We start from the raw sequence: 17,908 nt of genomic DNA, 5'->3' as shown, positions 1-17,908 counted from the left end.
GTCCTTATTTAATAAGGCTTACACATCCTTTAGAGAAGTACTCAGGCTATACAACCTGCTGCTTAATGGGAGATGCCGTTAATGCCTTGAAACACGGGAGCATTTTGCTACGCCATTCAAAGCATTACAAGAAAAAATTCAGCCTAATCCCCTGCAAGTTGCTTCTGCAAACGCCTCCTCAGTGGTGAGGCTGAAGTGTCAGCAATGTTGTCATGTTACAGAAATATTGCTCCCGCTTCTCACATGGGGATTAGATGAGCAAAAGTAGTTGTAGCCAAAGCACATGAGCAAGTCTGTGTAAAAAGTGTATGAGGCTTAACAACTGGAAAATTAAAAGTCTTGGTATGAGATTTATGTCCTGTTCAAAACCTTTTAGCTAATTAAAGGTATGGCCTCCTTCCTTCTGCCTCCAGGAGCGCTGGGTGGCTGATGGAAAGCAAGTATCTCAGTTGAAGAGAATAGATACTCTGGCTTTAATTTCACAAAAGGAGGAAACCTCACCTTTCCGGAAATAAGGTTGGATTCAAGTATCAGGAGTTATCATCTTTCACTTGCTAAGTGCTTCTCTTATGGATGGGCTGTTCCTGAAGACACTGTCTGTTAGCCCACGTGCTGTAAGTTATAATTCTTGGTGGCAGCACCGTATAGCTGCTTTTTTTGGTGGTGTGAGCAGACGGGCTTTGTGTTTTCTTTTGCTGGAGCCTTTCTCTGACAGCCTTTAGTTTAGTTCTGTTGGATCAAAGACGAAACACTGTTTTTGTCATTCCAGGCATTCTTACACTCTGTGTAAAAGGCTTTGCTATTTCAAAAAATAGTGTTTTACTTTAAATGATTCTCAAATGTTCATTGCAATGCTATATTAAAAGAACTTAGAGTAAGCCTTGCATTTTCATCTCTATTTCTGAAGCAACAACTCTTGGAACATCTGAGTCTGGGGTGGCATTTCTTATATGTTGCCAAATGATGTATTCCAAATTTAATACAAATATGTTTATAATCTTATTTTACTGGGTAGTCATAGCATAGGCAGCCTTGCTAGATAAGTGCAGAGATCCTCTCAGCATTCACATACAAGTAAGCCACTAGATAAAGACCAGTGTTTGTGCTAAACATTTGCAGCCACAGACAGACGTTTATCTCAGGAGCAGTTTATACTGTCTTCTGTTAGAGAACTAGAAAGACAGTCTTCACCTTCAAGCAAAAGCAGGAATTAGGTGCAATCAATATCTTCTGTAAAACATTTTCTAACCTTAAATGGTCTCCTGCAAGGTTGAAGCCTGAAGAACCTGGCGTATTTCTAACAGAAGGAAGGTTTTTTTTCTGAAGCTCTTTGTGTGAGATGGAAAGCGCTGGGTTTGGGCTGTGTCGGGGCGGGGAGTGGGGGTGAGTAGCTCTGCTTCTGTTGTTCACCATACAGCTCTGATAGCGTGTCCTGCATCCCACATCAGTTTAACTCATCCTAAATAAAAGACGCCCCTAAATCCTTCAGGCAGCCAGATGGTGGATGAGACACTGTGAAAACTGGAACATTTCCAAGATCCTTATGTTGCTCTGGCAGGTAACTGAGCTCTATGCTACAGAAAATTCTGATGCAGCAGGGTTGTAGGTATTGTAGGGGTGTTTTCATTCCCGCTGGGATTCACGGGAGAATGTGAGAGTTGAGGGTGAAGCAGAACGTAATGTGAGTTGCTTGTGCGGATGACAAACCTGTGGGTGCTTCACCCCAGGGGTGCCAGGAGGGGACATTGTGGTCATCCTGTCCTTCAGGAAGCTGAGATGGCCTTGGTTGGGGGACCCTCATGTAACCCCTCATGCTGGAGCAGAAAGCTGGCACACCTGCCTACCATTTCCATGCGAGCTGGTTAGACAAATGTAGGATGTGTATGTCTTTTGGGCTTTACTTCCTCTCCATCGCTCCTGCCCTAAATAAGCAAAGTGGGGTGTATTTAAACAGGTGTTTGCAATGGGTTTACTCAAGTGCTGTTTCCAGAGAAGGACACACCCTGCTGGTCAGGAGGGTCCTTGCCGGGAGGAGGAGGAGGCTGAGGGAGAGAAGGATGCAGGAGGAAGGGCATGGCTCCAGCCTCTGCACAAGCAATGGTGAGTTGCCCTTCGGGAGGTTGTGCAGGGCTGAGTTCAACACTTAAAACCCAATATCTGATGCAAGTCAGCAGGTCATGGTGTGAAACACAAATACGATGAGTCGCTTTCGGGAGAGAAAGGGCCAGCACCCCGATCCAAACACAGAGGCAGGAGGGAGTGCTCTGTGCGGCTCCTGCGCAGCCACCTGAATGTGCCTGGAAAGGGGAGAGCAGCGTCAGGGAGGCTGAAGCCACAGCTTGGTGAAAAAAGAAAGTGGGGTGAATTGCTTTTTGTTTGTTCTTCCACAGGACAGCCCTGCTGCAGCCGAGGAGGAAGAGGGGGAGTGTTTTCAGCTATGAGTGGTCTCTGCTGTGACACACACGAAATGGCTGACCTGGGAAGGAACACCAGGGAGCTTTGCTCTACCTGCTTTCACATGGCAGCACATTTGCAAAACAGATGTTTCAGCAGTGAGAGTTTAATCATGCTGACTTGATCAGGTGGCTATTTTATTTTTTTTAAGAATTTGGCTACATAAATGCAACTATCCGAAGAGACTGGCTTATCACCATTATAACTGAGCAAATCATTCACAGCAGATAATTTATGAGCTGCCTTTTGCCTTTGCCTCTCTATGAAGTGATTAGATGGTGCTCAAAGCATTCATTAGTCAAGTGCCTTAAATCTATTTCCAGGGCTCAGTCCTTCCAGGAGCCTCACAAATTGTCTGTATTTCAACAAACCACTGCCTTTGTCCTCAGCTCTCAGCTGCCAGAGGTCAAAAATAGGTGAGAGCTGCCAAAGGTCAAGGCGCTGTGCGGAAATGGGGTCCAGACAGCTGGGCTGGGACACCATGGGTTCAGGCCAACTGGGTCTTGAGGGTCATACTAGGAAATGTAACCCAGTGGGACACAGGTGCCTGAAAAAAAAACCAGGCAAAATCCTGCAGTGAGGTGCATCGCTTACACCGATCCAGGATGAGACTGGAATTTCTGGCATCGCCCCAGCAAGAGCTTTCTGAACACGCACATGGTGTGCACCCACTTGAATAAATGTTTGCCAAGTAATAAGCAGCATGAAAGCAGCCAAACTGCTTTCAGGAATAACAAGCAGACAGTCTGGAACACAATTTGCTCCATCTTCGCTGTGGCCAGAGGGAAAAATTGCCATAGTCAGTGTTTTATTAAAACCATGATGCCAAAAAAAAAAAAAAAAAAAAAAAAGCAAGCAGGAGGGGAAAAAAAAGCAAGCAGGAGAGACAGAGCTAAGGATCAGGAAATAAACTACTCAGTGTTCTTTTGGAAGCAGAGGAAGCCCTTGGGTCTCAACACAGCTGGCTTGACAGGGGGACAATATTGCAGGTGCTCCACATGTAGAGAGATTTGTTTCCAGGAGCACTCAGAATAACGATGTCTTAATGCCTTTCTTTTTCTTTCCACCCCCCCGCTCAGGAGCTGGGTTATGATTTTTTTCTTCTTTTAGCATTCATGTAGTTAGCAGTTCATTAGCAGTTGCGAACATCCTAGAAGGGGGTTAAATCCCAATAGTGCTGGGCATTGTGTGAATTGGTAACACAGAAGCACTCTGCACTGGGAAACTTTGCCATCCAGTCTAGACCAGTGCTTGGTTCAGTAGCAAACCTGAGCATTGCCTTCCACATTGCACAGCTGGAGCCTCCTTGCTGTGTATTCTGGTGATAAAATGGTGATTTATATGCTAATTAAGAGCTGCTCACAGAAGGATGTTGAAAACCATATTTAGAATAAGAAAGGTGGGGAAAAGCCTTAACTGAAAAAAATATTGCAAGGATATAGTGTACTTTAGTTCAAGAATATTGTGTACTTCAAGACTGAAAGGTCTCTAGGGTTTGCCTGCTATAGTTTCTCAATACACTTTATATTCCTTTTTGCAACACTTGTCTGCCTTGTTATGCCAAAAGGACTTTGCCTTTGAGCCAGCGTAAACAGGGTATCAGAGTTTGAAGATCTTTGCCAATACACGGCCAGTGGTGGGGACTAGCAAGGGGTGGCCAGCGCCACCAGAGCACCAGCAAATGCTGGGGCTGTCCACAGTGATGATAAGCTTGCCTAGAGCTGGGCAGGGTGCTCATAGAAACCACAGAGATGTGCAAAGTGAGGCTTTGCATGTCCCTAGGGAAGCCGAGAGCTGTTTTGTTTCTTGCCTTTGCTGAAGGAACAGCTGAGAAGCAAAGCCTGCACTGTTAATGCTTGCTGGAGCGCGGGAGGCTGCAGAACATCCCACTGTCCCTTAAGGTTGGAGCAACTATGGCACGGCTGGAGCTGGCAGGGCTGCAGTGCAGCTGGCAAGGTCCTGCCCTGCCCTGTCCCCAGCGCAACCTCGGCAGCAGCCCTGCAGCAAGGCTCCCTCCAGGTGCCTCCATGTTGTCCCCAAGCAGCTGGTTTCAGCTGCCTGCAGAGCATCCTCACTCTGCAGCTTGATTTATGGTCTTGTTATACAGGACAGAGGGCAGCTGGTTTAAAGGAAGAGCTGGTCACCTGCAGCTGTGTGACTGGGCGGGTACCTACGCAGGGCCTGCTTCACAAAGCCCCTGTTTGCCAGTCTTAGCCTAGCTGTGGCTGCAGTGCTTCGCACCACACCTCACATCAGCTCTGTATTTTACTCTGTCCAGAGCACCAGGCTGTGAAATCATTAGCATTGCACATACTCAGAATTCAACAAGGTCTTGAGCAACCCGATCTAAGCTGCCCATTTTGAACAGGAGCCTGGACCAGATGACCAGTGAGCACAGCACCTGGACTGGAGTTTCCCTGCCAGCCTCAGTTATTCTGTGATTCTGCTCATGAACGAAGACACCTGGGTGCCTGTTTGGGGAATCCCCACTTGGAAGTTTAAAATGAGATAGTCAGTGCAGCCAAGCATGAGCTCTGGTGGAGGTTTTGGCACCAAAATACTTTCCCTGAAAAAAGGGTGATGCCTAGAGAGTCTCCAATGCCTAAATCAGGCACTGGTGGACTGTGTCCTCTCTAAAGGCTCAGCATCAACCTAAGTCACACTCAAGGCAATGTTTTTGGTGGGGCTAGAGGTATCTCATTCTTTGTTTATGTGGTGCTTGTGTTCTGCATGTCTTCCATGGGAGGACTATCAGCTTAAAGAGGTGAAAGCTCTGAGTAGAGAGCAGTTGCTGTAAGGCACAAACACGTTAATCATACACTTCTCAGTGACACAGGTTTAGTGGGCTGTCCTTTGGCTACCTTTAACACCAGCACCGAAACAACTGAGGTTTAACTGAGGCCTTATCATATTTAGGTTGGAAAAGGCCTTTAAGATCAACGAGTCCAACCGTTAACCATACACTGCCAAGTCCACCACTAAACCATGGCCTCGAGTGCCACATCTACACTGAGAACTGAGGAAGCTAAAAGCAGGAGAGTGTCAACTGTGAACCTTCTTCTCCGTCCCCTCCCCTGAGACTCCTGAAGGTTTTACACTGCAGGGGCTGATGGGCCAGCAAGATCGGGCATCTGCTAGTGCTGTTTGCTAAAGGGCAAGATGGAGACCGGGAGAAGGTGTCATTAGCAAAGCAGGACACATGCCAAGGCCACTGGACACACTGGGCATGACATTCAGGCCTCTGGTGGGAAGGAATGGACCTGAACCATTTTAGGACAGGATTCATTTTTGGGAAAGCCCTCTCCCTATTCTGGGTGCTCCAGAGATGAAAGACAAACTTGAGTCGGTGTTATTTTATTTGCTCCAATAAACATTTGATTTATGTAAAACAAAACAGACCAAAAAAAAAAACCAACCCAAAACCCCCCCCAAAAAACCAAACTGGTTTACAAAGCAAGTTAAGTGCTTGACAAATTTGATATACAAGAGTATATATTGTTCACATTCCTAGTTCATACATGATGTACAGGGGAAATATTCCTTAAAAGTACAAAAATTTTCCTTTACATGTAGTAGTAAAAAACCAAACCAAACAAAACACAAAACTTTAAAAAAAAAAAAACCCAACAAACAAAACCAACAAAACATTAAAATGTCAGTATTGTCAGGAACTACAGGATGTCGTTCTTTGAACTTCAGCGGGGCTGGCAGGGAAACAGGCCGCCGCATTCCCTCCGTCCCCTCTCCGAGCAGCCGAGACGGCGGCAGCGGCGCGTCCCTGCAGCGCGGCAGGCCCCGCCCCTGGCCCCGCCCCCGGCCTTGGCCCCGCCCCCGTGGCCCCGCCCCGCCAGCAGCTCCGCAGCCTCGCGCCCAGCCGGCCGCCCTTTTTTCTTTTTTTCTTTTTTTTTTTTTTTTTTACAAAAAACGCGCCCCCTCCCTTACAAAATTTGACATCATATCCTCTGAATTCGACTGTAGTTTTTGAGATTTCACCCCACTCTGTTTAAATATTTCTGAGTAGTTTGGTTAAAATGAAAGAAATTAAAAAAAAAAAAGGCAGATACAAAAGTATTTCAAATAAACTATTTGTCATCATAAATCTTAGCTCCTATTTGAATAATCATGATTCCTATTCACTTACACGGCAATGTCTTCCAGAGAAATATCGATGTTTATCTGTCAAAGGTGTTTAATAAATGGCACCAGCTACGTCTGTAGAGGACTGGTTTTTGCTGGCTGAATTTCCAATTTGTAAGGCCTGCTTACATGCCATGGGGAAGAACAAAGTGGAAAAATCGCTGCAAAACTCCTGAAGACAAAATTGTCAGCCCTTAATAAAACACACTGCTGTCATTTATACAGGCCAAATGTGAATGTCAACTGTCTGAAACATTTTGGAGAAATGAAAGAATGTAAGCAAGGTCTGATGCATCCTTTTGGAATAAATCATCTTCCCTGGGTTTTTCTGTTAATTGCTGACTTGCTGAGGGCTGCCCTACATGCAAGCAGTGCTGAGGGCAGGATAAGCCATCAAGCTAATGCTACGGAACTTTTCCTCACCTCCAGGGTCCTTTTGCAAAAATAAAGGCACTGGCTGTTGTCTCTCTACTTTTCTCCTAGAAAGTGTGAAACGGAGTCAGACTGTGGCATGACAAGCAATTAGACATGCTGTACAGAGGAAAAAATGTTTGCTTTTGCAGCAACACAATCAAGGTAAAAGGAAGGAAAAAAAATAGTACTGCCTGCACTCAGAATGCACAGCAAATACGAAACATCTGCTTGGATTCTTGCTGGCCCCATCTTGTTTTGTGTGGTTTGGGGGTGGGGATGGCAGGAGGGGAAAGCTCACCCTGCTGATACTTTGTTACCTGCTTGCAAGCAGTGTGAATTCAAAGCAATAAACCCATAACATTAATGACCTCTGTATGGAAACACGTGTGGGAGGGAACAAACTTCCTCACGCTCCTATTCCACGACACTACGAAGACACTGGAGTTAAGGTGAGAGGGCAAAGGCATCCCTGAACCTTCCAAAATGTGCTGCAGACAGGAATGTGTAGGTACAACTGCAAAGCCGAATTGGCCTGTCCGATGTGACACTGGTCCTGCAAATCGGAACGGCAGGGCCACGGCCAGGTGTTCACGGCACATGCTTTGAAAGCCATCTTCTTATTGCATAGTATTCCTATCTTTTTGGCAGAGCGCTTAGTGCACAGTTGCTGGTGTCGTGCCATGCCAGTCTCCTCAGGTTCCTCCCCTAAGCGGGAGGCATCTCTAATGCACCGGTAATATATATATTTTTTAACCTCTTTTTTCAGAGCATGGCTGTTTATAGATATATAGATAGATACATATATATATATATATACATACACACACATTTTACATATATATGTATATATATATAAAAATAGCAATTTAATAGTTATATACAGGCATTAATAAAGTGCATAATGTTATTGGCTATTTTCAAATCTCATTTCCTGAGGAAGTGCTAACATACATAGCTCCTCCTACGACATGGTGCCAGCAGCCAATGCTAGGGTATGACACCTACTCCCCGGCTTTTAATTCCCACAAATACATCTCTCTGTCCGGAGCCAGAGCCTTAAAGGGAGTAGTGACAGCCTCAGTCCCTCAGGAAGCAAGTCAAAACTTCTTCCTTTGCCAAGGTGAACGCCTTTAAGGAGCAACTTCCCTCCATTTCGGAGCTCTTGGGTGTGTGCTACTTGGCGGTGGTCACAGAGCCGTCTTCAGGGATCTTCTCCTCCGAACAGCTTCTTCCCGACAGCTTGTCGTGGTGCTTGAGCTCGCTGAAGCGCTCCGCAACGCACTGCGCCGTGAGCCGAGCCTCGGGGTCGTGGTCCCAGCACTCAATAAGGGTTTCACAGACCATCTGGATGCCCTGCAGAGAGCAGAGAGAGAGAAGCCGTGATGGGGCTGGTCACCGCTAAAGCCCCTGTGTGACAATTGCTTTACTGCCCTCTGAAGTTCTGGGGGTTACTCACCTGCATCCCAGAGGTGCTTTATGGGCATGCTTTTTTTTTTTTTAAAGAGACTCTACTTTCAGTACTTTAGTTAGTACTGTGTTTTCTGGACATATATTCTGATACTTTATAACAAGAAAAATTATGCTTGGGCAAGTAAGGTGGTTTTTTTTTTCCAATAAGTATGATCAGAATTCTTGGATAACATGACTTCCGGCTCAACACATGCCTTTGCGTGCCTGAATTCTGTTCGGGTTTTTTGAACAAAATTCTGATTGCCAGCAATATCAGGCCCTACATCAGCCCTTTATGAATTCCTTGCAGACTAACTAAATCTATGTGCAAATATGGGCCACAGTCCCACAAACACTTAAACACATGTCACTCGCAGATGTAACTATTTAACCTTCATTTCAATGCTGATGCACATGTTTACAGGAGCAAAAAACAGTTGCATCTCTGTAATGCATTTTATAAACATGAGGTACTTGCCACGAAATTGTGTGCTTTGCTTTATGGCACTAAAAGCCCATTAAGTAGGATTTATCTTAAACTTCTTATTTAAAAAAATAACATTTCACAACACTGCATTAATTGCATAATTTACCTAATTTGTGATGTTGACTGATGTCAATGTTAATAGCAGAATGTTATTGTCTGTATACAAATGACATTAGTTTTCTGCTGGCATTGAAATTACAAGCAGTAAATTAAATTAAATATTAAACATTAACTTGAAATCAATAGTGCAACAAATCTCATTAAGGGGGGGCGGAATTGTAATATGTAAAACCATTCCAGAATTTTATCATGATGAATAATGAGTTCATTACAAAAACAGGACTGCAGAGGAAGGAAATGAATATGGAAAAGCCATTACAGTGAGATCAACTTCTATGGAGTTCAAAGCAGATTCTCAGCTGCTGCAAAGTGTCACAGCCCTACAGAAGCCGATGCATCACTGCATTTTAGATAGCGCAATGTGAAATGCTGAAGGGATTCAGATGAAGGGAATTAAATCCACCTTCATTAAATGTCCTGTGAGTGTGTTATCAGGCACTCGTTTCTTGCCTTCGACTCTTAGCTGAATGCTGCTGGAGGCAGCTGTGCCCATCCCGGTGATACAGGAGTGCAGACGCACCATCCTCCCAGTCGGTTCGGTGCCCTGCACTGGGGGCAGACTGAGGTCTGGGTTTTATGTAGGGAAGAAAACTCCGAAGTCAAACGCAAGACACCCAGGTCCAAATCTGCGATCATTTTACTTGCTATCTAAACCCAGAGGTGATGAAATTCAAGGTGTATCTTACAGTTCTACTCCAGTACCTCAAGCTGCAGCCCACCATACACTCGAGCAGCTGGGGGGCTGCCCCATGCCTGAGCATCATGCAGACCACGAGCCCACCCTTGGGCACCTTTGGGCACACCTACGCTTGCTGCTGTGCCCGGCTGTGCATGAAACGAGCTCCTGGACACTTCTCTCCAAGGCACAACCAGCGGTACTGCCCGTTTCTATTGCCAAGTAATGCTGTGTCCTGCCACAGACAAGTCTCTGGGCCACCGAACTCTGCCCCACGTGCCAATGACTTTTGCTCTATAGGGGCTTTTATCACCTTCTATTACAAATACATCATCTGACTCTTCCCAAATGCAGAACAGAAATATTTGCTGACCATGTCTGCCTCTGTATCAGCATAAGCAGTATCTTTCTTTCATATCCAGCAACAGATTGGTACTAAGTTAGATTTCCTTTTGCTCTTGAGAAAACTGTGATTATCCTTAAGTTTGCTGACCACAGATCTTCCTGTTGTTCTTCTGTTTCCCTAATCAGTTCTCTACCCTTCTTTAATTTTTTTCACATGAGACCATGTCTTTTGAATATTCTCAGCAATGTTCCTAATTTTAAGCATTTTCTACTATTTAATTTTTATCTCCAAAATGACCTGGCTCAGTATTCTTCTCTGCTTTGTTAATTGGGCTCTTCTAAAGTACCACATCACCAGTTTGGACTTCATTTTGGCTTTGTGGAAAACAAACAACTGCAGTCAACTCATGATCCCTTTTACCAGCTCATCGACAATTTTTATAACATTTCTGCAACCTTATAGTTCTTTTCCACAAAGATAAGCATTAGTATAATCTCTCCTTCCCATCTCAACTTGTCATTTAGAAGATGGTTGTATCTGTGGCTCCTAGAAATGTCAAGGGCTTTTTAGTACATGTAACATCAGATACCCAGGTGTCCCTCAAAATACAGCTCTCCTCCTCAGTCAAAGCACCCTCCTCGATAACTCTACTCATTGCAGACGGCTATAAAAGGAGCAAGTCCCTGTGGTCCGGGAAGGGGCTGCACTCTGCCATAGTCAGCAGGTGGCAGATGCATTGTTCTTGGTTGGAAAGGTGATTGATTTTGGCCACTCGCTTGGCCTTAGTCCTAAGTAGGTGTTAGGCTGTGATTTTAACATCTCAACTGCAATGAAAAAGGGAGTGTTACATTGCTCCTGACAGAAATACTAGCTGATCTTGGTTGCCAGGGCTTTTATAAACGTTCATGCTGCTTTCCTTTTGTCTGTAAAAACCACTCAACATATTTCATTGACAAGTGGAATGACCAAGCCTTACTCCTCCCTCTGAGGCGATTCTCATCTCTTCTGATAAAACTGCTCAGAGCAAAGGTGAAGAAATGTGTGCCTTTTGCTTCTTTCCATTCGGTTTCATCTACTGAGAAATTAGGCTGCGACCGTCACCTAGGAAGTGCAACCGTGGTGTCCGTGAATGGGGAAAGCTGACAGCGTGCTTCACGACATGCAAGGGAAATGGACTGCTAATGCGCAACCTGAATAAAACCAGACTGGCTTGCTGAAGACTCATTTCCTATTTTCTTAAACCTGTCAACAGCTGGGACACAACTATGACTGCTCTCCATGATAAAGTACTGAGATTTTTTTTTTTCTCTGCTGAAGTGGCCTGTGTGCAAAGTAGTTCTCTGTGACCTTTCAGAGCCTGCACACAGTGTGCTTCAAGGCCCTAATTATTATGCAGCTGGCTGGATGATTGTTGGGTCTCAGTTTTCCAACCTTTTTGTTTTGATCACTTTTAGATTATGCTGGTGGGCAGCAGAAATCCCAGGGCTTTGGGGCAGGCAGAGCACTGTGGTGTCTGAACCATGGTAACACTGGTGTCATTGTGAGCTCTAATCTGTGCAAAAGAGAGGTCCAGCCTCTTGGACGGGACACAGAGTTGAAGCTCAGGCTTCAGACAGCAGCTAAATGTGTAGTGCAGCTCCCAGCTGCTCAGATGTGGTACCCTTACCTGATGGTTAAGCCAGGAGCTGGGGATCTCAGGTCGCCCTCTGTCTCTGAGGACATTGTCCTTCATGCTTTCCACGCAGGGGTGTTCTCGCACTTTAGACCCGAATGGAGGCTCGTACTCTTTCACTTCTGCCAAGAGAATAAGCAAACACAAGGGTATTCAGCTGGGCTGCATTGGTGCCAAGTGCAAAGGGAGCTGGCTGTTCCCTGGAGGAGTAGGAGCTACTGATTAGCTGCTCAGTGCCACCGTTCTGCTTGAACAGCTCCAAACAAAGCAAAGCCAGTTGGCATTTTCAAACTGTTGCAAATGTGTTTCTCCCACATGGCCCCTTCTCCCCTTTTCTTTCCTAGCCAACTAAACAATTTCCATTTAAACCCTCTAGTACATAATCATATTAGCAACAGTCAGAGCAGCAGAGTAACCTATAATGGTCTGTGAGCCTTTCAATCTGTGCTGAGGCAAAATACATAGGAGCTTCAAGCTAACTTTTGCTTGAGCCAGGCTTGCAAGAACTTGCCCTGCTTAGGTGCCCTGGAGTCCACACACACTTAACAGGTGAAATATAAAGTAAAATCTATCTCGGTCATGATAGATGTTAATGTGCCAGACCGCTAGGAGGAAACAGTGGCTTGAGAAGGACAAAGATACGGTAAGGAGCAGTGCTGGAAGTTGTCATGGCGCCCTTGTGTATTACTGAGCTGCATTCCTTTGTAGAAAGCAGCAGTCTTCTCTTATTTTAGGTCTCTTTCCCAAAATGGGTCAGTTTTGACCCATGATGCAAGGGGCACATCTTCCTGAAGGGGCTGCTGCCATCCTAGGTTTTGTTTCCATGTTGCATATTTTCTTCGTTTTTCTTTGGAGCGAGAAAGGAAGAAGCAGACATATGGGATCTTTGGAGAAAACTCAAGAAATCTCTGAGAGCGGAAATATTATAGTAGATGCTGACACAGTGTAGAAAATGCTGTGGTTTCTTTGGGAACAGATGGAGACTTTACTCACAGGCCTAATGACTTGCTAGGATTAGATAAAGATTTATGAAGTTGGCCTGTTCTGCTGCCTCTTATTTCTTTCTAGGAATTAATTGAGGGCAAGAAAAACTGAAGTGTAATCTCTAAGGCAGTCTGCAGAATGCATGTGAGTGCCCAGAAGATGTGTGAAGAGAGATGAATGAGATAGGAAACACAGCACTGTTGCACAATGTTACACCCAAAATTCAAATGCAGTGTCCAGTGCTGCTCACTCCTCTCAAGGGGCATTTTATAGTAAAAAGAAGCCCCGAAAAGGGTGATAACAATGATTAAAGGCCCAGAAAAAAATGGGAAGAACCTCTACAGCTTGGCTTTGTTTACTTTGGAGAGAAAGGTAAGGGGTTATACGATGAAATATTGAAAATAACTAATAGTCAAGATAATACCGGTCAGATTCTTCTGTCATGTCTCATGATAAAGACAAGGTTTTAATAGTATTGAACATCACTAAAAGGTGGCGTTTTCTCCCAAAACTTAGAATCGGGCTGTAGATCTCACTTCTATGTGATAGCCATGAGATGAAGACTTCATCAGGCTACAGAAAAAGAACTTCCAATGCTTAAAAAGAATAGCCAAGTTACGATAACAAACATTTTGGAAGGGATATTAAACCTTGTGCTTCAAATGTTCAGCATTTAGAGATCCAGCTGCAAACAACTGTGTGTGCAGTGCAGCAGATCACCCCACAGATGCCTCCTGCACAGCTCTCCTTCTTCCTCCTGAACCATCTGGTGTTGGCCACTGTCCACACAATGCTCTGGAGAGTGGCTGTAGTCCTAAAACACAACTCTTACCTTGTCATATGTAAACCACTTTCTTTAAGACTCAAGGGCCAAACTCTTTTTTTTGCTTTCTTTCCTCTACAAGAAGGCATACCAGTTTCACCCGCATTAATCTGAGTTAGAGATTACTCAGCCAAAGTAAATTTACAAGACTTTATCCCTAGAAGTTAATTGGGAAGTTGCCATCTTGCTGGTCAGACCTGGATTACTACACAGCGGATGCACAATGATAACAAAGCAGATACCTACACTTTCAAAGCTAACCAAAATATTAAAGTTTGCTGGGAAGATTTAAATAGTATGACCTAGGTGGCCATTTCTTACACCATCTCCATTAGTCATGGTTTGATTGTGGTAGCGGTCATGGACACCAGCCAATGCTCTGAGATGATCTTGCAATATGAGGAGTCAGAGGAGTTGGCATGCCCAACAGAGGGAAGCTGGTGCTGCGGTGCTGACTTGTTCCCTCTCTCGGAGCTTAATTCGAAGACCATTCAGCTGCATGAGATGGTTCAAGTGGGAGAAGGGAAAGCAGCCATCCCATGGAATTGGTAGGTTTGTATCATAATACATTTTTCCCTGTTTGAGGAACTCTCTCTATGCTATGAGCGTTCCTCTTCCAAATATAAAGATTGAATAGGTTTAAGGTTTTTTCTTTCTTTTTCTCTCCTTTTTTTTTTCAGTAGAGAAATTGAGGCCACATGCCAATTCACTGTAATGACTTTATAGTAATACCATCGTGCCTTCCCTCAGTTTGAAAAGCATGCGGCATCTTCTTGCTATTTATTATCTTGCTTCTCTTTCCCTTCGAAAGAAAAGCCCATTGAATCCTCTTGCAGTAAATCATCCTTATGCTGTGGAATCTCAGGTGTTAGACACATTTTTGCAGTAATAGCTGGGGTTATTTATGGATCGTGTTGACGTGCTACAGTAGATGTAACAGATGTCAATTTGAGGTAGGTCAAGATGTTTGTGCCTAGCTGCTTGTGCATGGCTGTATACAGGTGCTGAATCTATTTTTTATGCCTTACATGTTTCTTTTGATTGTTTTTAGACCAGTCAGGCACTAAAAAAGACAACTGGCTGAAGTACCATAAATACCTCAGGTACCAGGAACTACAGCACCTTTAGTGTTCAGTAATGGCAGAGTTCCTTCAACTTTTACCTCCAGCATTTAATCTTCATGGTTGTGAGCTACCTTGCACTAATAATCACTGTACCTCTGGTTTCCTTTGACACTGGCCTGGCCATAACTCTCAGAAATGCTAGGATTGGAGTTTTAGTCCCAGACAGAGAGATTACTGAAAAGAATGCTTTGCAAAATTTGGCTGTGGGTTCCTCATGAAAAATACGCCTTGCTCATGTGATCTTTTTCTACTGTAAGCTCTTTGCAGTGAGATTCTCTTCCTTTGGGCCAGAACAGCATACCCACAAATCCTGTCAACACTCCCTCATGTGATCTGTCTTACTCATTTCTGTGGGACAACTTCTCATGCTGGAAGATGAAGGTTCATTTGTAGAATCAAAGCAGGATTGAGGTGAAAGGTGACACACCTGTGTGTGTGAAGACTGTGTCTTTCTTCCAGCTAGGGGAATTTGGGTAGTGGATCTACTTATTAGCTGTTGCACAAAGGGATAATAATGCATAAAGCAAAAGCTCAAAAGCCATTTCATGGCCAAGTTTAAGGAGCTGTCAAATGCTTACTTCACATTTTCCCTAGGTTTCCCCATTCCACGCCAGAAAGGGCAAGGGTGCATTGGGCTGGGTGAACACACCGTGCAGTTTCCCTTTCACAGACATGTTTTAAGTGACTTCACATCTGATGATCAAAGACACGGTCACCCTTCCAAAGGATTGGGAGCGCATGAGCTCTGCCATCAGTGTACAGTTATGGGCTGCTTAATCACTGTGTGCTGGGTCCAGAGGTGGGAAAGTAGAGGAGCACAGAGCACATCAGTGCCCGACGTGGGAAGTAATGCAGCAACCTTATCTCCTGCACTCTGGGCTTGTCGAAGGACAGCAGTTGCTACCTTACATGTAGCACTATGGTAACTCTTAGAGAATTTCTATGATGTGAGTTACTGTCATGGGGTGACACCGCACTGTGTGGATGTACTAGTTCGGGGTTATCTGCCCTCATGAGCCAGCCCAGTGCAGACGTGCCCTAATTGTGCTCTGCTCCACAGAAGGAGAGGTTTAAATCAGGCTCCAGTTGCAGCCACCTCAGGGCCCAATGTGCAGGCACAGCGCCGCTGTATAGCCTACCAAAACGCTCCCTGCCACCAGAAACTGTCACCTCACCATGTCAATATGATGAAAGCTGAGCATTTCGCAAGGTACAGGACATACAAATATTTAGTTACCAAACTGCGTCTCCTGGCTGACTCCCTCCAAGCAAACATAAGATTAATAAGTGATTTTATTCATATTAAACACGGCTCTGTTATAAAGCAAGGCTGTCATTTCGAACTAAGCCCTGCTGCTCTACTGAAGCCAGCCACCACTCTGGGCAGGGCAATACTGTCTGAGCAACATCGCTGTTTTCTGAGGGGTTTCTCTTCTCCATCTTCACCAGCTCCATGCATTCAGAAGTTCCCTTTCCTCTCCTTCTCCCCTGTCACCCCCAACAGTCTCTGGCCCGTAGCTGCTCCGAAGCAAAACAGATGGTTTTCTTTTCTTTCTAGGAGCCTGTCAGAGAAATTACACTTGCCTCAGTCGCCAAAGCTGTGTCGCTCTGAAAGCAAGTGCTTGAGATGAAAATTATATTTCTTGCAACATGCAGCATCTGGTGCACAGCTGTTGCACTGAATGAAATACCAAGTTAACGGCAGCGTGGAGCAGTTGAAGTTCTCCCCAAAGTAGTATTGCTGAGTTTCTAAATATGCCTCTTAAATTATACTCTAGTGAAAAATCAGTCAAACTCGATCTTTGCCTCTGTCTCCCTTTCCCTCATGTCCCATTTCTGCTTCTCCATATTTAGCACAACAAAGTAACAATGAACAGCATGGCCTTGCTCGAAAGCCAATCCACATCTGCTTATTTACTACGGCAGCTTCACAGTATGGATTATGCTGCTGGGTATTTTTGTTCAAGCGTCTGCTGAGTGAAAAGGGCTGGCATAGCATGGAGACTGTGTTGGACAAAGCTGCAGGACTGAAAGGACCTGCCTCCGTTGCCTCCCACCCTCACGGAACACCTGCATGCTGACAAATGAATCCCGAGAGTTCCCTTTGTAAAAGAAATGTCACTGTACCTTCACGTGGCTGCACAGCAATTAGCCCCCCAACATGCTTCCCTCCCTAATTAAAGCTACTTATGCCGCTGCCTCAGCTTAGACTGCCACTCCTGCCCTCGAAAATGCCACAGGTTTCTCTAGTGACACAGAGCTGACCCTGCAAAGATGGTGCCGACATCTTTTAGGCTCCTTTGGAAAGGCTGGATGTGATCAGGTCAGCCAACTCCAGCTTATACGGGAGGTCATTTCCCCCAGTGCTGAACAGTTTAGGAGGGCTTGCGTGAGCAGAGGCAGCTCCTCCGGAAGGCTGTGAGGAGAGGAGAGAGTCTCACGAGTGACAGATGGAGAGAGAAAACAGAGGGGGAGCCGTAGGCATGAATCACTGTTAGGGTATTTCACCAGCTGGTTGCAAAGATAGCCAGACCGCACCAACGACAGGAAAATCTAAGAAGGACATGAGAGAAACTGTGCAATGCTGCTGCGGCTCGGTACCAGTGACAAGTGGAGGGAGCTACATCCTGGGAGTTGTTATTGACTGCTCTTGATGAAGGCACTAAGCCCAAGTTCCAGCCCCACAGATCTGCCCAGGTACTCCTGTGGTTTTGCTGAGGACTTCAGCCACTGGAAAAATGACTGAAGTAGAGGAACAAAAATCAAGAAATGTGTTTCTAGAGTTGAGGATGACTGAGGGATGAAATGAATAGGGAAAATCAGGATGTGAGCGGGGTTAAGCTCCACGTTGAAAGCAAAGGGGATAGCAGGCCAGAGTAACCTTTCCTTTTCCTGAAATGACTTCAGCTATTCTTCTCAAGGTTATAATGGGTCAGTCTCTTCTAGCTAAACAAGCTGGTGATTTTCCTTCCTTATGAAACTCGTTTTATATCCTCTTTTAGGCAGTTGCCTTCTGAGAACAGCAGCAATAAGGTTCGCTCTTGCCACAATCTCCATTTCACTGTACTCAGCAAATATGAACAGGAAGGGACTTGGGCATCAACAAAGATAAAAGATTCCACAGTGAACAGCTCATATTTGTATTAATAAGGTGAATTCCTAAATGCAAGAAACAGAGAGAGCTCAAGAGACAGGGCAAAGATCCTTTTTCTTGGGTTTTAA

At 45.0% G+C, this 17,908-nt stretch overlaps 1 protein-coding gene across 1 annotated transcript in view; it reads right to left on the bottom strand.

The window, feature by feature from the left end:
- Positions 1–5,811: 5,811 nt before the first annotated feature.
- The window catches only part of TGFBR2 (transforming growth factor beta receptor 2), a 60,204-nt gene continuing 48,107 nt past the window's right edge, over positions 5,812–17,908 (bottom strand). The window contains exons 6-7 of the mRNA XM_065629766.1: positions 11,750–11,877; positions 5,812–8,358 (exon numbers count right to left, since the gene is read on the bottom strand). Of these exons, the coding sequence (XP_065485838.1) occupies positions 8,179–8,358; positions 11,750–11,877 (308 nt within the window). The 3' untranslated portion in view covers positions 5,812–8,178. The remainder of the gene's footprint in view (positions 8,359–11,749; positions 11,878–17,908) is intronic.

The sequence above is a fragment of the Caloenas nicobarica genome, chromosome 2 (assembly GCF_036013445.1).
Source record: "Caloenas nicobarica isolate bCalNic1 chromosome 2, bCalNic1.hap1, whole genome shotgun sequence".
In the NCBI taxonomy this organism is placed as follows: domain Eukaryota; kingdom Metazoa; phylum Chordata; class Aves; order Columbiformes; family Columbidae; genus Caloenas; species Caloenas nicobarica.
The sequence above is the reverse complement of the archived record's forward strand: the minus strand, read 5'-3'. Positions and strand labels throughout refer to the sequence as shown.